The sequence below is a fragment of the Tetrao urogallus genome, assembly GCF_951394365.1.
Source record: "Tetrao urogallus genome assembly, chromosome: 8".
Lineage (NCBI taxonomy): Eukaryota > Metazoa > Chordata > Aves > Galliformes > Phasianidae > Tetrao > Tetrao urogallus.
This window is the reverse complement of record NC_136821.1, coordinates 18,160,806-18,181,066: the sequence shown is the minus strand read 5'-3', so window position 1 is coordinate 18,181,066 and position 20,261 is coordinate 18,160,806. Positions and strand designations below refer to the sequence as shown.

At 38.3% G+C, this 20,261-nt stretch overlaps 1 protein-coding gene across 1 annotated transcript in view; it reads right to left on the bottom strand.

Annotated features, from left to right (window-relative positions):
- The window catches only part of CERS6 (ceramide synthase 6), a gene marked incomplete at both ends in the record, with an annotated part of 104,774 nt that overhangs the window by 25,537 nt on the left and 58,976 nt on the right, over positions 1-20,261 (bottom strand). The window contains 2 exons of the mRNA XM_079539275.1: positions 1,314-1,406; positions 3,501-3,551. Coding sequence (XP_079395401.1) covers positions 1,314-1,406; positions 3,501-3,551 — 144 coding nt within the window. The remainder of the gene's footprint in view (positions 1-1,313; positions 1,407-3,500; positions 3,552-20,261) is intronic.

Below are 20,261 nucleotides of genomic sequence, written 5' to 3'. Positions count from 1 at the left end.
TCAGAGAAGACATTCTGGCATTGTGTTGTGATCCAGCTGACGGCTGCCACTGCCTTGATGCCCAGCAGCATGTGCTACTACTTGTTGTCAACTACTGTAAGCTCTCAGTGTTAACACTATTCAACTCATGGGTTTTCTTGTCAGCTTGCAATTGCTCCTGACCACAGAGCAGTTTTACTGTCTGACACCAGCACACAGCAGCATTTTTCCAGTCCGGTTATCCTAGTTACCAATTTTGTTTAAGCTACAAAAAGAATTAGCTCCACTGTAAATCTGTGACAGTGGTGTAATCTAGCTGCAACCAGACTAATTCACTCCATTTTCTAATTCATCTCCATTCACTAATTCATCTCCATTTTCCTTCCATTTCCAAAACAGTATGCTGAGAAGCCTTTTGTGTGTGTGCGTGCATATATCTATATTTATCTATAAATCATTTATAAGTAAATGAGAGACATACAAAAGACTCTTTGTTTGTATCTACGTATGGACAGTATCAGACTCTCTGTGCTCAGCTCAACAATGGAAACAAACTCTCCAAGTCACAAGGGCAAACGCTATAGCTTTTTCCCAGGAGACATATCAAGATGAAAAATGAAAGCCTACCACAATGGCTCTTTTCAGAACTGTACTTCAGCATACCTAGATGCTGACTGAGTACCTCCAATTACCTTTCACATAAGGAAAGCAACTAGTCAGGAATCTATTAAATATTCTTTAAAAATATAATGTTGCAAATGCAATGCTGTTGAATTTTGCTCTCTCAAGAAGTACACAAAGAAAGGGAAATACAATCAACAGCAGTGCAGAGAGATGAAATGGATACATGGGTACTGATTAGATAAACACAGTCCTGCAGCAGTAATCTGAACAATTCTGTAGCATTGCTGCAGAGGTTTGGTTTTGTTTTATAACCAAGGGTTATATGTAGTATCACTCTTTATTATTAAATACATTTCAGTTTTTACCCTGTCTGTGCAGGAAAATAAATTCAGTGCCTTCACAGATCTTACCAAACGGTACTGTGAATTTATGAGGCAGCCTTGCTCCATCACTGATATCTAATCATTTAGCTCTAAGTAGAAATAATATATATATTTGATCAATTGCATTCAAGTCATTTTATAAGGGCAGCAGATTTCAACTGATGCAATTTCCCTTTGAATATTTGATTACATCAGGCTCTTCATCCCACGTGCAGAAAAAATACGCCCATCACAGTAACAAGGAACAGTGTAAAACAAGCCCTTCAGCATCAGTTTTTCAGCGATGAATATCAAAGCCTTCAGTGTTTTCAGTCTCACTGTTCTTACCTTTCTTTTGATGTCAATGAACTGAGAAAACATTAAGGACCAGTAGAATGATAATTCAGCAATGTAGTAATAATGAAGGTCAGGCATCAGTGGCTGAAAGATGGAGATGAGAAAAGGTTAATAGAGAGTCTGATACGATGGGCACCTGAGGTCTATACAAGAGATGTTTAATCACAGATGGATTACTGTATTATACGTAAGGATCCTATGTAAGAAAAACGATGATGTTTCCTCTTTCAAACTTTGATGGTTCTGGAAAAATATACTCCCAGCCTACCCTCTTTTAAATCTTCACAGTAGTACAATACCAAAAAATCAGGATGCCCATTGGAAACCCAGAACAAACTAAACTCTTCCCACTTATATCACTGTTACAAAAGATTACTTGAAACATCTTGCTGTACATCATTAATGTATGTTTAAAGCACAGCAAAAGAAACAATGTTAGAGTAAATTAAAGTAACACTCGTATATAACCTCATCTGTTTATGATAAAAACCTTGTGAGTTTTAAACAGATTTAACTCTTTCTAATACAAAGACAACTTTTAAAGAATATGACCATTATCTGGTAACACACTAACATCTGTGAAAAAGAAAATAAATAAATTTACCCAAGCATCTTGTTCGATATACAACATGGTTACACAGATGTTTAAAAGCAAAAATATAAATAAAGCAAAATAATAATAAACAATAAAGCAAAAATATAAATAACAATACACAGGAACCTATTCATAACCAAAATTAACTTCAAAGGGGGTAACTATTTAGATCCTAAATAGAGCCTAAGTGAGACAGTCCTAGGAGCTATTCTAATTTCCTCATGACTGTGCTTCCCTGCTAGCCATATCTTCTGTAACAGTGACAATGTTCATTAGCACAGGAGAAGTTCTGCGGGCATGTCCAAAGGGATTAGATGAACCATCTTTTGAACACTCTGCACTGGCTCAACCACACACCCGAGCAGAGTAAGAGCTATTTCAATCAGAAAGAGGCAATTCATTTGTCTCTTCTATTCCCATTCTTTTTTGCAGACCAATACTTTGTAGCCAAACAGTTTTCAGATGCAGACTGAACATCCTATATGGGTTGTTTAAATGTAGATACATATTTATCCTTTATGAGAACTGTGCACACTCAAAATCAGTCTACTAAAGTCATCGCTTGTGCCAATATAATCATTCTCTGGTTTAGTGACACTGTCAGTATGCTTTTAATTAGGTGTAAGGAAAAAAAAGAAGAGAATAAGAGCTAACAGTGGTAGTAATAGGATGCAACTATTACATTCATTTTGCATGAGAACTCACCAGTGAAAAATTGGAGTAAGATTAGCAGATACTTTATTAACAATAACATTAATATTTCTAAGCCCACATACAATGGTAATAGGAGAAGGGGGGATTTTAATGGCATCATAGCTTTCTTCCATGAGAAGATAAATAGTGTGTTTAACTTAGCTGACATATTGGATTTCAGTTCCCTGAAGACTTGAATAGGGCAGTTCTGCTCTTACGTGTAAGTTGTCTTCCAAATGGTTCATTTGACTACACCTACTGTAAGTCCACTTGGATTTCTGCAATTTTGTGCTGAGTAACTTACGAAAGGATTGTAACAAACAACAGGTTAGAACTTTTACCTATTTAAGAAGAAGAACCAAAAAACAAATGAAAAACCCAATGCATAAGGATCCGCACTCAGTACTACTTGATCTGCCCTACTTGATCAGCACTCAGTAGATGTCTTTGTTTCTGGGACAAAGATTTTGAAAATGATTTTTATTAGATGGTCTCATTTCTGATGGACTCTCTTCTCTTCTAGCATAAGTTTAAATACAGCAAGTGTAAGTGCCCCATTTAAGACTAGTAACTAAGTTTCTGAATTTGCCACTCTGCTAGATCTCTGGCTTTGCTAAAACTTCCAGCATCTTCAGAACTATGGCTACTTCTCCACTGTGGCAGATGTTAAAGGTAGATTTCCCAGATTTGTTTTCGGATCATGTGTTTCATGTCAAAACAGGTGTGATAGTTAAATTCCCATTTCACTTCTTGAACACAGGAAGACAAGGAGCATCTAGCAACATTTGAAGCACCAAGTAGTTCGTACTAACATACTGACATAAAGCTCTATCATAATAAAAGCAGAGCTCTTCAGAGATGCCATTCTTGGTTTTAGGCAGTACTTTTACCTGATATGGGTAACCATTCCAGCACTGTCTGGTATTCCAAAGCCAGGGTGTCTGAGAGAGGAAGGAAAATAAAACAAAAAAGTCTGTATGTATAATTTTGGTCAATGTAAGTGTTTATGGTTAAAACAAGTGAGGGACAAAACTATAGATACAGCATAATATTTGCACTTGTGGATAAAGGATCTGAGAACTCAGAACAAGCAGTAGATTCTTTAAAGTTTCACACATATATTAGGGCAAAATACCCATCCACAGAGAATTTCATTTAGTGCACTATGACCTTACACAAATAGCTTTTACAGGAGTGCAGACTGAATACAATCAGCCTGTGCACAGATGGTCAGATCTCACATTACCTTCTCAGCAACACAGGAAATCTTAACCTCAGACTGCAAGAACTTCCCTTATGTATAAGCATCCTTTCACACAATACTTAATCTGAGCCATATATCCACTCCAGAGAGTGAATCATGCCTTTTGCTTTGCTGGCTGACAAGATGACCATCCAGAGACTATAGATTTTGTTGCCATATGGAAAATACTGATATCTTAGGGCAACATAAAAAGTGCCTCAGACAAATTTATTGTCACAAGAAACCACACTCTTCCATTACAAAAGGCAGGACGAACTAAAAAACTTGAGTTAGAGACATGCAACCCTTTTGCGTCTTCTTTTTTTTTCTTCTTCTTTTTTCTCCTGACCGCACAAGATTTACACAATGCTTCTTCTTCAGTGTCACACAAGATAAAGCCATGTAAGTACATGTTATTTAGCTTTTCTCTCTTTTCCTGTGCAACCATGGGACTGTAGATAGAAATTATCATGTGAACAAACTCTTCTACCCAACATTTTCAGCTGCTAAATATTTTCACAATAGGCAATAAGAACACGGCCAAACCAACAGTAACCAAATAACTCCTTTTCAATGTGCATGTCTTGCAAAGCATGGCTGCGTCTCAGGTTATCTCATTAGAAACATGAAAGAAAGATGTGGATTCAGGATATTTGTATCATTAGCTGTTCTACATCCAAGTATAAAGGTTGCAGAACATTGTTAGGTCTCCTGGATTAAAACACACATGCTGTTACAGCACTAAGTACTACTGACACCATGTTTTTTCACACAAACCCCTTGTGCATGAAACAGAGCACTTTCTTGTTTTCACCATTAGGCGGAGCAGTACCGTTCAAGCAAAGCATAACAACACACACACAAAATGCAGTGTTTGTAAGGAGCGTCAAACCAAATAAAAGAAACACTAAAAAGAATGCTGTTCTGGAGTTTAATGCCCTATGATGAAAATCAAGCTGGTAGAGTCTTTATAAATAGGAAGGATTTGTACCATATCAAAAGACTGTACAAATTACAGTCAGAATTGTAGCCCAATTCCCAACTGATGCATAAGTTCTAGTTATGATTTGTCTTCCAGAATATCCTCAGAACCTTTCCTGATTATGAGTGATGTAAATTTGACTATTAGAGGTTCTTCCTACTTTTTTGAATATGTCCAGAGGAAAGAAGGGAAGAGGAGGAGAGAAGAAATTTGTACGTACCCCCCCCTTTTTGCTCCTCAAGTGGAAATGAATAATTCTTACAATAGCTTGAGCAGAATACCAACACTTACAAATAAAAGATCTCTTACGAGTTTCTGATGCATCTCTTACAAGGAGGAGGCTGTGAGAATGGTGAAAGTCCATTCAAACCTCTCCACCCCTCTATTTGGAATAATAATTTAATGTAAGCAATTCATTGGTTTAAACACCTCCTCAATAGTTATTGCAATATGAGTTCCTCCCATTTCACACAACAAAAAAGGTATCTTGAAAGAGATACAGCCCCTCTACCTACAACTCTTCATAATACATCGAATCTCAAATATTTTTTCTGACAGCTGCTTAAAGTAGAGCCATCCAAATATTGTAGGATAACTCAAGTTTAACCAGGCTGTGACTGTCTTTCATATCATATTCAACTAGAAATAAGATATGCTTCCTACCCAATTATTTTACTACCTAAATTACAGGTGCTAGTAAAAAAAAATCCATATTTTTCTCCTTTACTATGACATCTTAAGGCTTCTTAGGAGAGATGCCTGCTATAGGAGCTGCAGATGTAGAGATTACGTTCAATTAAAATACCGAATGCTAAATAAAAGAGGTTTCACTGTAAGAATCCATCAAGACTTTACCACAAATCCTGAAAGGATACCACAAATTGAGAAACAATATAATAAATGCATTATTATTAAGTCTCAGAGACAATACGCTACAAAACATCTGCTTCTGAGCCAAAGGCAACTCAGAAAGTCATGCTACCCTCTCATAAAAAATGCTTCCGATCTGCTGTTTGAAAACCTAATTAGATTCTAAGTGGGCAACAGGCAGGCAACAGTGGCTAAGACTGCAGGGTATCTATACTACTTTCCTACCTCTGTTTCCTTCCCAGTCTCTCCTCCACTTGCCTAAGCTTCTCATAGTCAACTCTAACTGTTGTTCTAGAATAGGACTTGGGTTATGGTTGCCCTGGTGTGCTTTAGTGAAGAGCACAGAGAAAGCACTTAATTTATGCTCAGCCTTCCCCTCTGACCACTACAATGAACCTAGCCGTAGACTGAATTTAACTTCTCCTTAAAGACATAGTATTAGTAGGAGCTATAAGCACCTTGCCTAGTACTCTGTGAACCTTACGACTCTAGGATACTCAGGGCAGGTTCAGCTGGAAGGAGAGAATCCTGAAAGGATCTGTGATGTAACACTTGGACACAATGATGAAGGGTGAGCTAACCAGAAAAGACTTAATGCTGCCTTTCTCAGGACTCAGCTGAACCGCATGCTCAGAGGATATACCTTTAAGTTGTCCCACACAAGACAAACTCACTATTGAGCAAAGCCCAGCTCTCCCTGCAAAGTCTCATGACAGACAGGAAGAAAAGCGCTATCACTTGACTCTGCAACAGATCTTTTCTGGGCAAACATAATGAATGTGCTATCAAATACCAAGAATAAGAAAAATGGAAATATAATGCCTAGGAAAGAGTTGAAGTGCAAGCAGCCTGATAACAAAAGGGCATCCTGAAGTTGAAAACTGCTAAAAGCTTCAGTAACTAATATGCAGGACAAAGGAAGGGCAATTGATGTCATCTTCCTGGACTTGTACAGAGCCTTTAATACAGTCCTGCACCACGTTCTTAACTATAAATTGGAGAGATACAGATTTGAAGGCTGGACTATTCAGTGGATACAGAATTAGTTGGATGGTCACAGCCAAATGGTTGTAGACCAATGGATCCATGTCCAGGTGGAAGGTGGTCACGAGTGGTGTCCCGCAGGTGTCTTGGATCAGTGCTCTTTAACAGTTTTGTCAATGACATAGTGGGATTGAGTGCACCCTCAACAAGTTTGCTGATCACACCAAGCTGAGTGGTGCAGCTGATACAATAGAAGAAAGAGAAGCCATCCAGATGAACCTGGATAAGCTTGAAAAGTGGGTCCATGTGAATCGAATGAGGTTCAACCAAGGCCAAGTGTGAGGTGTTGCAGTTGGACTGAGGTGATCACAGATATATATACAGACAGAGAAGAACTTATTGAGTACAGCCCTGTAGAGAAGGACTTAGGGGTCTCGGTAGGTGAAAAGCTGGACATGAGCCAGCACAGTGTACTTGTAGCCCAGAAGGCCAACAGTATCCTGGGCTGTATCAAAAGAGATGTGGACAGCAGGGAGAGGAAGGTGATTGACCCTTTCTGCTCTGCCCCTGTGAGGTCTCATCTGCAGTATTGCATTCATGCCTTGGGACCCCAGCACAAGAGACATGGAGACTTTAGAATGCCTCCAGAGGAAGGCCATGAAGATGATCAGAGGGGTGGAGCTATCTTATGAAGAAAGATTAAGGCAGCTGGGCTTGTTTAGCTTGGAGAAGAGAAGGCTGCGGGAAGACCTCATTTGGCCTTCCAGTACCGGAGGGGAGCTTATAAGCAGGAGGAAAGCCAACTTTTTACAAAGCCTGATAGTGATAGGACAAGGGTGAATGCCTTTAAACTAAAATAGGGAAGAATTAAGTAAGATGTCAGGAGAAAATTCTTTACTCAGAGGGTGATGAAGCACAGGAATAACTTGCCCAGATAAGCTGTGGATTCCCCATCTATGGAGGCCTTCAAGCTCAGGTTGGACAGTGTCTCGGCCAGCCTGATCTAGTGGGTGGCAAACCTGCTCAAAGCAGAGAGGATAGAACAAGATTATTTGATTATTGGATCCCTTCCACCCTAAGCATGATTCTATGTCACAAAGCACCAGCCCTACAACACTGAAATCTTCCCTTATGTAACATAAAATGCCCAATCAGTACAGTATCAATGACAGTGAAGGATGACAAGCTGCTGTTAAAACCGCTGTCATTTACAGCATTAAGGAAAAAATTTCTTTTATGTTACAGTCCTTACAGGAATACCTGTCAAAAGCTCCAACAAACCTCTCTACAAACTCTGTGATTAAAAGGAATAATTTTCAAGAATTCTTCCAGAAAAAAAAAAAAAAAAGAAACAAAAGAAAAAAAATCCTCTCGAGACAAGGGAAAAACTGAGATGCTTGCATGCTAAGCAGAAGCCTCTAGCTGCCTTTACTTATCTGTAAAGAAAGCTTCTAATTGGGTCCTGGCTTTCACTAGCCCCAAAGTAATGAAAAACTGTACGCCTCGCTCAAAACGCTGCTAGAATCTTCAATGTGAAAGGATAGTTTTTAAAGTAGATGAATAAAAAATAAAAATAAAAAGGTAGCACAATAAACCTCTTCTCATTGTGATCTATTCTCCATACAGTCCATAGTTGATTTGATTGAAAGGCATTACTGTGTGTATTTTATCAGAGAGACAATAAGTACCTGATGAAGTATTATTTTAAAATAACAAATTAAATTCTAGTTCATCACACAGTAATACAAACAACCATGAATATGCCTCTCATTCATATGTGCCCAGCAGAATCCACTGAATACAGGAAACACACAGAGGTCATGGGCTGGATTCTCCAAAACACAGAAGCTCTCCGTGTCTTCCCCACACTGCTGGCAAGTCAGGCATCAAATGTGTATATTTAAGGTAAGTGAATTGCATGCATGTTTTTTATGAACAGCTTGTGTTTTTAAAGATGAACATACTTACATGTGGGTCACACAATTTTGCACAATGATTGTTAGTGTTAGTAGAGCTGAAGTTACTTTCACAGTTCACCTCACTCCACATTGCTCTGTCACTCACTAAACTATCTGTACTTGTGCTGAGCACAATTAGGATCCAAGCAGGCAAGTTGTGCCCACATGTATTGGTGTTGCTTTGCCCAGTAATTCAGTTTCATCCTTTTCATCCTTGGAAGCATGAGTCTATAGATAAATAAGACACGTGTGAAAAAGATGAATAGTGTTGCTGGCACTCATTTTTTCCTTTTCTGCAGCCTATAAAGTTGAAACGAGCAACATGCTAAGGAAACACTTCCAGAGGCACATCTTTTAGCCTAGTGACATCAAACCCCAATTCTCTACAAAACAGCGTCTAGCTGACAGTTTCAAGTATCAGACAGCTGTTATGCACCTGATTCACTCTTGATCATATGGGCACGTTGTAATTCCCAAAGGAGTTCTTCCTCAATTCCCTGGTAAGTAAGAAAAATCTCCCAGCTTTTCCCATGGATGAATAAAGGCAGTGGGCCAGCTGTTTTTGCCTGAATAGAGCATGCAAAAATCCAAGCATGCCATAACAGAATCCCCGCACCTCAGGAAAGCCTACTTATACACAATACCGTATTTCAAACAAAAGCAAGACATTCTCAGTCTGAAAAGATGCCTTTGTTGCCTTTGAAATTAGAATATTTTTGTTCCTATAAAGACAAAAAGAGTACAACACAGAAATTTTGAGCATTCAATGCACACGTAGTCCCTACTCCAAAATCTGAAAAGGCCAAGATTTTATCATGCTTAATACATTTGGATACAGCTTTACAAAATTTTGTCCCTTACAGCTATCCATGATTCTATTTAATGCAACAGAAATTGGCACTATTAATTAAAGTCAGGATAATACATCAAATTTCTACCCACCTTACTCTGGTGCAAACATGAATGTGTCACAGCACTCATACATCTACTTGCATCAAATTAAAGCAGGCCGTTGGTCTTCAAATAACTAAGTACTTCAGCTGAGGCCAGAAGCTTTTCTCTTCGTTAGCATTTATTTGCTGAGCCCCCAAGATACTGTGCATAGCTTGTTCTCATCCCTAGACCTAAACATTTGTCATCTTGTACATGTGTAACTTCCTCTTTTCCTCAGTAGTAGCTGTGTGCTCTCACTGTATTCTGCCTGCAATCTCTTGTTTGTGGGGATGGACACTCCACCATATTCCAAGCTTTACAGCTTATCTACAATTGCAACAGCAGGGGAGGGGAGACTTCAAATCTTCATTTTAAATTTTCCACTTACAGTCTTTATTTAACAGCACCTTTCATAACATCAGTGGAAGTTACTCATAATTAACTTTATTTATTTGACCTTCAACATACTAAAATTAAATAGTATCTCACTCTTCACTTTTTTTACAATTAAAGTTAAGAAACCTACCAATTTTATTCTTATTCAATATGTTAATAAACATTCCTCTTGCACATAATTTAGTTGAATAAGTGCTCACTTAAAGCGATTTACTTGAATTACTTTTTTTTTTTTCTTCCTCTACAATGCATGCAGCCTTTTGGCATGATAAGCTGAATGGCTGTTGACATTAGAAAGTCAGATCACCTTGTTAGCAACCCAAAGTATCCTTCTGTGGTTTCCCACTCTAGAGACACCATACTGCTGTGCGAAAATGACTGCTCCACTATGCTAAAGCCGAGAGACTTGTCAATAAGTGAGTCTCTCAGATTCAAATTTCACAGTGGCCCTATGTTCCTTTGGCCTTTCCCCTTCTTCTTTCGTGGCTCAACAGAGATCAGTGTAAATATAGATTACAGCAATCATTCTTTCTTAAGGAAAATACATACCAACAAAAACCCTTGCTCCTGTGCACAACATACAAACAAATACAGTGTGTTTCTTTTTCTTAGCTACAGAAGAAACTCCTACATATTTATTGCTGTAAAACAAGTCATAGCTGAGTAGATACATGCTGTTTCAAAGGAAAAGCAATAAAGGAAAACAATGAGAAGCTCTTCCTTGGTAACATAATTCATAAATAGTGTATTGACATGTTATTAAAATAAGCAAAATGCATTGAATTGTAACTAGCATCCTTTACTCATTCAGCCTCTTTATTAGCTCTCTGAATGTATTCCAAGCATTGCTTCAACTAAAAAATACCCAAGAAATGCTGAGTAGATACTCTGCCATTACTTTATATAAGCAAAATGAAATTAGAATCCTTGTTTAAATAGCCTCACTGGGGTAAAACAGTTACAAACAGGAGCAAAGCTTGTAGATTCTACTAACCACACAAAAACTGGACTAGCACTAGCCTGTGTTTCCATCCACATACAGGTAGCTAGCTGCATTACTGAAATCAATTATCCTAGTCATACAGTTAATGTAGCTTCTGAGACTTCTGATGGCAAGTTTATTCGACAAAGTACTGGGCAGCTGAGAGACACTTATCAAAACTGCTCCACATCTTATTCATTGCACTCAGCAATAGATCTTACTGGGTTAGCAGTATAAAGTGACAAAGCTGAAAACAAGACCTCCACCATGTGTCATTACTTTAGGCAGGACAGTGACTGCGGAATACAAGGTTTCAAACCCTCACTCTGTGTCAGATTTCTGGAAAGGCTCTCTCAACCAAAAACTCATTTGATATCCTGGCGATGAGACACACACATTCCTGTAAAACATTTTTGAGCCATCCAAACTGATTACTCAGAGAAATTATGCAGCTGGAAACACCCAGCACATATCAGCAGTATCATTTTCAGTTTCAACTGGACAACTAACTTGTATTTTGAACTTCTGGGCAGATCCATGGCTTCATTATGACAATTCAAGCATTAGCTGCACGTTCATGATCATTCGGAGGTTGACAACAGGCTCAATATTCTGACCATAACTCTTTCAGTTTGTTTACTTATTAATTTTCTACAAGGATGTGAAGTTCGTTGTTTTTTTTTTTTAAGCAAGTATCAGCATTTTGCAGCAACTTTATCTCCAACAAAAAGAAAATTCAACTTTGCCTTGATATTTAGAAGATTTGCAGAGGAACAACCAAAGTGCTCTGTGTCAACTTTTGATTGCCTTCCACTAAATTTGCCCAGCCTCCAAGGACTTCATATTTAACATGTCTCAGAAACATTATCTACTCACCTAGAAATGTGTTTTTCTCATCATGCTTCAAAAACCAACGTCAGTAAGATAGAATATGAATCACAGTAATATCACCTGTTGCTATGATTGTATTTATTTTGCTACTAAGGTATTTATCATACCACTTAAAAATTCTCTCGCCCATTTAAAAATTCTATCAGACAGCTTCCAGCCTCCAGTGGCTGCTGTGACAGGTATTTTATGCACAATCGTAGCAGCTGATGGCACTGGCTGGTTTTGTTTATGGCAGGATGAACCACGGAGTCATCAGAAAAGTCTCTCCGCGGGGACCAGTATTTAAATACCTATAGATCAAAATGAGACACATTTCCCCCTACCCACAAAATCAGCAAGAACTGACAATGGAAAACAGAAGAATCTAGAATATTTTGTATCAAGCTGCATTCTCTTCTTTCTAGTGATGCGTGGTTTTGTTTTCTTCTCACAACAGGAATAGCATTTTCATCATTCTTTAACGACCCAAGCAATCATTCATATTTCTTGGCACCATTCACAACATAACTGAAGCCAACATGACACACTGCCAGTGAATCTCCTAAGGTTCTCTTTTCATATGTTATGACTAAGCAAACTGTCATAAGTTTTTATGGAACTTTTATTGTTCTTGAGTATAGTGCTTTATGTCTGCAAAAACAAGGTATCAGAAAAATGCACTTCTGTAATGCAGAAAATTCAGCCCTTCCCCTCAGCAATCTACAGGGCTGACTTCCAAATATAATTAAAAATGATACTTCTATGAACTCAAAATAATAAAATATACAGAAGGACACGCTCCAAGGCCAAGATTAACAACAATCATTGAATGATGCTCTTGACATTTCAGATGCAAATGTATGAGTGCACAAAATTATTTTTAGAAAAATATGAATACAAATCTGAATTTATTTACATAAGTTATATCTGGAAAGGCAGAGTAAACTCAGTGTACCACATACATCCACTTTCCCCTTTAAAAATATAATGTACGTTGGTCTTGTGCTGATAATCCCAATTTCAACTTAGAAATTATGTGGAAAATTACTCCCCAGTATTTTAAAATGAAAACAGCAAAAGGAATAGGTAGTTGTAGAAAAGGGCTCTAATATCTACATAAGGGTAGAGGTGATGGGAGAAAAGAAGCCTGCACCATTTCTTGCAGGTGACACTCAGAGGTCCTAGAATGAAATTTTGCACACTTTAAACAGAACCAAGGAATTCTGCAGCTGGAGAGAAGCTGGTAGCTACAGCATTTCCTCTCTTTGCTCTCATCAGCCAGCCAACAGTCCTACTAGTAAGTCTGGCCATCAACTAATTTGTTTTCATTTGAGTACCTTCTTGTTCCAGCACTTCCTCTTCTGCTTGCTTTTTAGTAAGCAAAATTTCTTTTGTCATGAAGTTGGGCAATCAGTGGTGCTCTGATGGTTTACTGCAGCTGAAGGCCTACGTAAATTTTGTAGAAGCTGGGCTAAAGTCCCAATTCATTTGTGTATAACAGGTTTCCTAGTGACACAACTCATATTTTGTAGTCACTATGTGCACAGTAAGAAGAATGCATAAAATGTAATAGAGCCATTCAGCAGAGCACTCCAGATGCCTTTGGTGAAACAAAGCAGTTGTAAATCTGTTAGCTTTACAGCTGCCTTGAGTTTTTTGATTGCAGAGCCAGACCACATCAATTAACCTAGAATTTGCATCTAAAAGGACGTCTGAATTTATTAAGATAGGCAACATGCAACTGTGGTCCTGGAATCACTTTGAAAAAAGATTGTGTAAACTGCCTAAGTTTACACTTGGTAAACCATAGCTTGCCATGGGAGTGAACTGCAAAGACTTATCATACACTTAAGTAACTAGTAAAAATCCTAAGAAGGAATTATTAAAGCAGATAATTGGTCAGTTCACTCCTAGTAGCTGTGTAATGCTCCAAGATCAGTACTGAATTGTAGTATCTCAGAATGCTCCTTGCTTTCCTGCACGATGCAGCTTCTACAGAGCTCCTGGATTTTCAGAGCACTGGGCTCTGATACTTCAGTTATCCAAAGGCAATTAAACTTACCATTACACATCTACTTTCTGTAATTGGAGTTACTATCTGTGGCTGCTCTGCCGTAAAAGTACCTCTGGCTGATGCTGACCAGCTGCTGACTTCCATGCTATTTGTAGAAGGGAAACATTTATCCCTTCCTACATTTCTCCTACTGACACTGACTTTTAGGAATCCCCTGTGAGCTTCTTTTCTTCCCAGGACTCACTGCGTGCCATAAAGGAGCCATGGCCCAAAATGAGAAGTCTATCTCAAATAACAAAACAATTCTTCCTGAGAGTAGCTCCTTTCACTCCCATTCCTGATACCTTCTGCCTTTTTTTGACGTCACTGAGGTATGATTCCAAGCACAAACCCAGATAGTTAAGGTAGTTGCATGGAAAAAAAAACAGAACACAACACCCTCCACTTTCTGCTCCTGCAATTGCAGTGTTTTTCTGTAGTTTAGCATCAGCACATTGTAGCAAGGTCTCAGATCCCTGACAGTCTGAAAGTCAGCAAGATACGGCAATGGCTAATTTTAAATTTTTTTAAAATAGAAATAGAACTTCTCTAGTTTACAGGGTCAAGATTTAAACCCTGAGGATACAAGAGCATTTGTTGCCATCACAGGCAGCTGGTGAGGAAATCTTTTGGCAGAGATCTCCCCACATTGCTGCCACTAAAGCCTTGACATAACAAGCAGCCTACTCACAGACACACAATCAAGTCTCACATGATGGCTGTGGCAGTAGAGCTTCATCCAGACAGCTTTCTGCAGTGGACAGGTTAAAAGCCCCCATCTTCGCCTACACCAAAGGCAGTCTCTAGAAAGGGAGCAGTTTCTGAGCAATTTCATCCATGGAAACAGCTAAAACAAGGCATAATCTAAGCAACAAAGGAAAGGATTGACTAAAACAGCTCCTTTCACTCCAATTCCTGATACCTGCTGCCTATTTTTGACGTCACATTGACTGGATCAGGGCAATTCACACTTAAGGTGCTGGTGTCCTTTGTAGTGAATTATTTCTTGGTGTATTTGATTTTATGCCATAAGCACTCAGTAGTGCCTGGGAAAAAGCCCAGTGAAGAGAATCTCTCATTGCAATTTTCTCTAACATAACAGAAGCATAGGGGAAAATGCTAATGTAAAAATAAGAATGCCATTTGAAGGAAATTCTTTCCTGCTTTGTTCCGAGTCAGTGTCTGTGAGAACATTTACTTCACTTGAGCAAAGAAAGATGGACATCTTTACAGATTTGGGAAACTATTTTGGCTAAGTCTACACGATCTTTTATGTTAATTTCCTCCTCAATTTTCCCTTTCTCCTCCTGTTAGGTTGTGCATTAAATACAAACTTTCTGGTGTTTCCATTTTTCATCTTCAGATCTATTTGATCCATTTGTATTTTTTTGCTCTTAAATGAAACTCATTATGCTAAAAAAAGTAACAGGAAGAGTGACTGGTAGAGATGAGAGCAGAGGAACTATGCTGGTGCTAAACTTAATTAAATTTTGGATTAACATGAACACTAAGTTTTGTGCACAACAAACAGTAACTGGGTAAGAGAACTGGCTGCCTTTCTTGCTTTCCTAAATTTGTAAATCTGTGGGGAAAAAAAAATACATATAATCCCTGGTGAAAGTGTATTTAAGACAGCAGCAGTTAAAAAAAACAGAAGCAATACTCTGAATTAGATTTGAACCCAAAGGAATATTTTCCCGTGCTAAAGTCTGTCATTTTTAATTGCCAGAAACTGAGACCATCAACAGTCAGGAACGATGTGAACGCCTTAAGATAAAATGATGAGGTAACACAGAAAGGAAATATGAACCAAACAAACAAAAAAAAAGCTTACTGAACTACCAATAATGTATTTGTTTAACTAGCAAGCTTCCTTTTCCTTGTACTTAAAAGGTAAAACAGCAGTTTTATGACTCAAAGCTCTTATACGTAGTGATCTAAAGGCCCACTAACTTAAATGTGGATAAGGATATTCTGCTTCAAGGCACTGCCTCTATAGTGAGTTCAAGTTAATAACGGCAATTCAAAGCACCAGTTGGGTTATTAATAACCCGTTCTAATATAAGATGTCTACTCTTTCCTCAAGTGCAATTAGCTGTGGAAAAAAGGATTGCTTCATTCATCGGAACAGCAAAACAGGAAAAGCCCCTGGCAATAGCAGAGTACTGTTCTAAATGCTTTGCTATAGGTATGAATGAACCATCTGAGTTTCCAAATGAATTTAAATTATTTTAATCCTAAGGTTGCCTAACTAAATCACTTCCAGAAATATTCTATCTGGATCTGCTATTTTTATAAACGGAACATGGAAAAATCCTTATCTTTTAGGAAGTCAGGCTGCTTATGCAGTAGCATAAGGTACGAGCACTGATGAGACTGGGCATGACTCCCTATCAGCTTTACTTTCCAAACTCCTGATTACAGAGCATTCATTTATTACTCTGATGTCAGTGGTAGTTAAATATTGCCAGCTGAATTCCAAACAAAATGAAATTCAATTCTAGATATATTTTTAAATTAGTGTGTTGTTCTCCCTTCCCTTGCTTTTGTAGAATCGCTCATCATTATCTGCATTTGAAAGTCTCAATGCCAGCAGTGCCCTACTGCTGGAATAGGAGCATCACTGATATTCTCATTTTGCCTGTTTCACTCAAAAAGCCTTCTACTTTCTTTCAGCCCTGCTCCTGTTAGCACTTCAGAAATTGTGGTGTACCAAAATAAAACTCCTCAGATTATCTTCCTATTTCTGAGAAATTAAGGGAAAAAATAACTCCTGGAAGGATGAGAAATCTGGTGCATTTCTGCTAGGGCAGAAATGACTACTGACCAAGATCATTAAATCAAGGCCATGTACTGCTATCAGCTTCTTTGGGAAAATTTGTAGATAATACAGAACGGTGATGGTACAAAGATGGCAATGGAAAAGGAAGGAAACAAAGCAGACCTCTTGTTGTCCATAGGACCACATCAAACCTGCAGTCTTCCCAGCATCCCAAATCCATTCCTCATACTAATTAAGGCAGTTGAGGAAGGGCTGAGAAGCAGTGCAGTGATCTGACAACGAAATGTAAGAGAAATATATTGAAATAAGAGTTAGCTGAGAAATATATGGGAAAAGAAAGAGGAGAGTCTTTATAAAATGAAGTTTTGCCCCAGAATGGTCCTGCTGTCTCCAGTGCCAACAAACTCTGGGCCGCACTATACAGAAAAACTGAGCATGGGGGAAGAGGGCTCTTATAACAAGCCAGCCTTTCCAAGAGAATTGCAAGGTGCCTTCCTTCAGCCACTCATCGTCAGATAATCCATGAGATTTCCATGGTCAGTGTTCAAATAAAGAGACTAGAAAACAAATGTTGCATTGCAGGTAGAATCTATCAGAGGTCTCAAACATGTCAAACTTTCCAAGGTCAGGTTATTCTTTCCAAAACTTCATAAGCCAGACCAGAAAGAGAGAGAAACAAGTAAACAATCAAATCCGTACCTTCCATGGCTTCACAGAGGTACAATTAAGCTTCACAGCTTATTGTTTGCAGGAACAATCAATGAAAAAGAACACCAGTGTCAAAGAATAGCCTCACGTACTGCTTGTTTTTTAGGCAAAATAATTTGTGGCATAATTAAATTGCTTTACTGAGTCAGCACAGGGCAGCATTTATATTGTATGCTGTGCAACTCACTAACCTGCTGAGACACTACACAGCTAAAACAGAAACAGGTGAACTGAGTACATTGAAATCTCCCTTTCACATTAATAAAAACACGCGCTTGCTCTTTAAAATAGGAAGAGTGACTCAATTAAGTCTAAGTTTCACAGTATTGCAGATGACTTTGTAATAATACGGCCAGAATGCAATATTCTTTTCTTTGTCATCTAAGAGCACTTTCCATTTAAAGGAAAATTAAATGATAAAAATGCACAGAACAATACAGTAGTAATTTTACAGTAATAATAACTCCTCATTTTTCAGAGAGCACGTGAGCTATACCATTACTCTGGTCAGAAGTCTTTAAAGTATCAGCAAACAGCCCTGATGTACAGATGAGCAGGATACAGAGAGAACAATGCCTGGCAATCCTGTCTTAAAGAAGTTTCTTTTTTCCCTAAAGGCCAAAGAGATCAGATGACTTTGAAATACTTCCTTGGGAAGGAATGGAATGTTTGAAATTAATTCAAAAGCAAATCTGAACATAAGTTCTCTCTATAGTAAGACTATAGAAGAACTCCCTAAAAGTAAAATAAATTATCTACACGGGTGGCAAGTGTATGGGGACTGCTGAATCACAGCCTGAACCTCTGATTGATCACCTAAGGCAAGCACTGAGTCAGCCACGGAGCACAGGTGAAGGCAATTCACCTGTGCTGCAGGAAGGGGTGGAGCCTGGCTGCACCTCTCCTAGACCCATATAAGAGCTGACTAGCAGTGGGGAAGGGTCTCTTCTGGAGATCCCCTCCTCTAGAGTTTCTTAGCAAGCCCAGGATATGGGTAAGCATTTTATCTATTCTGTTTTGGTGTAATAACTGCTTAGCTAAACTCTCTGATATATTTTCATAACTATAACATCTGTATATTCATTGATTATACAGCAAGAATCTAAAGAAAACTGAAGGTGAAACATCAGTGATAAATTGATGCAAGACAGCATACATGGAAGGTACTAAGTAGTTTGATGACAAATTTTAGAATAGCTGCAAAACTGCTAAACAGAAGAAAATTTCCAAAACCAGAATGGTAAATGAGACACTATTCCAATTAAATATTCCATGTCCCCATCTTCTCTTACTTCCCACAGGATATGAACTCAATTTCCAGAGATACCTCTTTCCCCAAATATAAATCCTACAGAGTTGATTGCTGCTGTGGGAATCAATAGCTACTTACTTTTCAGAGGTTAACAATCTCTAAGGTCAAGAGATAAAGATATAACAGTAAACAAATTATTAGTCACCACATTAAGAAGTAACAAATTCTCTTTTGCATTTCAAACACAGGTGGTCTGACATTAGGTCTAAGGTTCTCATTTACAAGCAATCTAAAGTGGCATTTTCAATGGTTTTACAAATCTCCCAGGACCAAAATGCCTATGTGCAGTGTTGTTGCTATGCTGTTCCAGGAAAACAAAGAACACACCAATTCACCTCAGCAGTGGAATGGGCCATCCTTTCTCAAAAAAAAAAAAAAAAAAAAAAAAAAAGCTTTAGAAAGCCAAGTCCTCTCTAAGTGCACACAGAAACATTAGGGTAGTAACAGGCCACATCCTATTTAGCACACAGGTAAGAATAAGCACTTCATAGTCTTCTTTTCAAACACCTAAGAGCTTCAAGAAAAAAGTTCTAGAAGGTCTGAAGTGGAGCTCTTCTCCCATCTTCCACCTTTAACAGTGGAAAATGACATAACAAGAGAACAGTTTGATAAGAAGACGGCTTTCAGTGATTAGGAAGTTCCAATACTTCCAGCAACGTACTCAGCAATTACAGCATGGCAAAAGAATTCATACATCATATCACTTGCAGTTGCTACTACCAGGAGTTGCAAGTTGCTTTACTGGGTGCAGTAAATCATCAGATCTCTTTTTATCCAGATCAGCCATTAACTGCAGAAATGAAGAGTAATGCAAACAAGCTTGCAATGGCATTTTGAAGAGATATACAGCTGCTCTAAATTGCAGCTTTATTAGCTTTCATGTGCCGGGGGGTAGGGAAGTGAGGAGCAAAGCAGAAATCTGATGCATATTTCTTCACATTAGATGCTTAACCAAGTCAGATATAAAACTTCCATTCTAAAAATAAATTAATGTCAGCATGTGCGCCATTAGATAAGTTCGTTATCTAATTACTGCTTATTAAACATCAGCATATCTTCCCAAATAAACTAAATAAGCTTGTCAGCTGTATAAAGCCACCGAAGACATAGTAACACTTTTTGCAAGAATGGTGGTTTGGCACCATATCCTTAGTGTTTCCTCAAGTGATTTGATGGTACACAAGGAAATACAAGTCTATTCTTTTGCTGACATTGCACTGATGCAGTAATATTACCTAATGTAGCTAAAAGGGATGGTGACAGCAGAAGACAAAGTAGTAATGATTCATGTCCTGTGGGCATTATAAGAAATGTGTTTTCAGGAAGAGTCCATCCAGAAAGTGAAATTAGCCTCTGGGCAAGGGGCCAGCACATTGGAAAGGTCCTCAAAACTTGCAATGCTTAAGTAATTGACAGTCTCCATACCAGTCTTGCATGAAAAGATTAACGTCACCTTCAAACCAAGGAAAGTCAATTGTGAATAAAGGCAACCAGTAGGTTAGCAACAGCATAAGCAGCAAAGCAAAGGAGCAACAGGTTAAAAGAAGACCACGACAGGTCAGAAGGGAAGGACAAGAA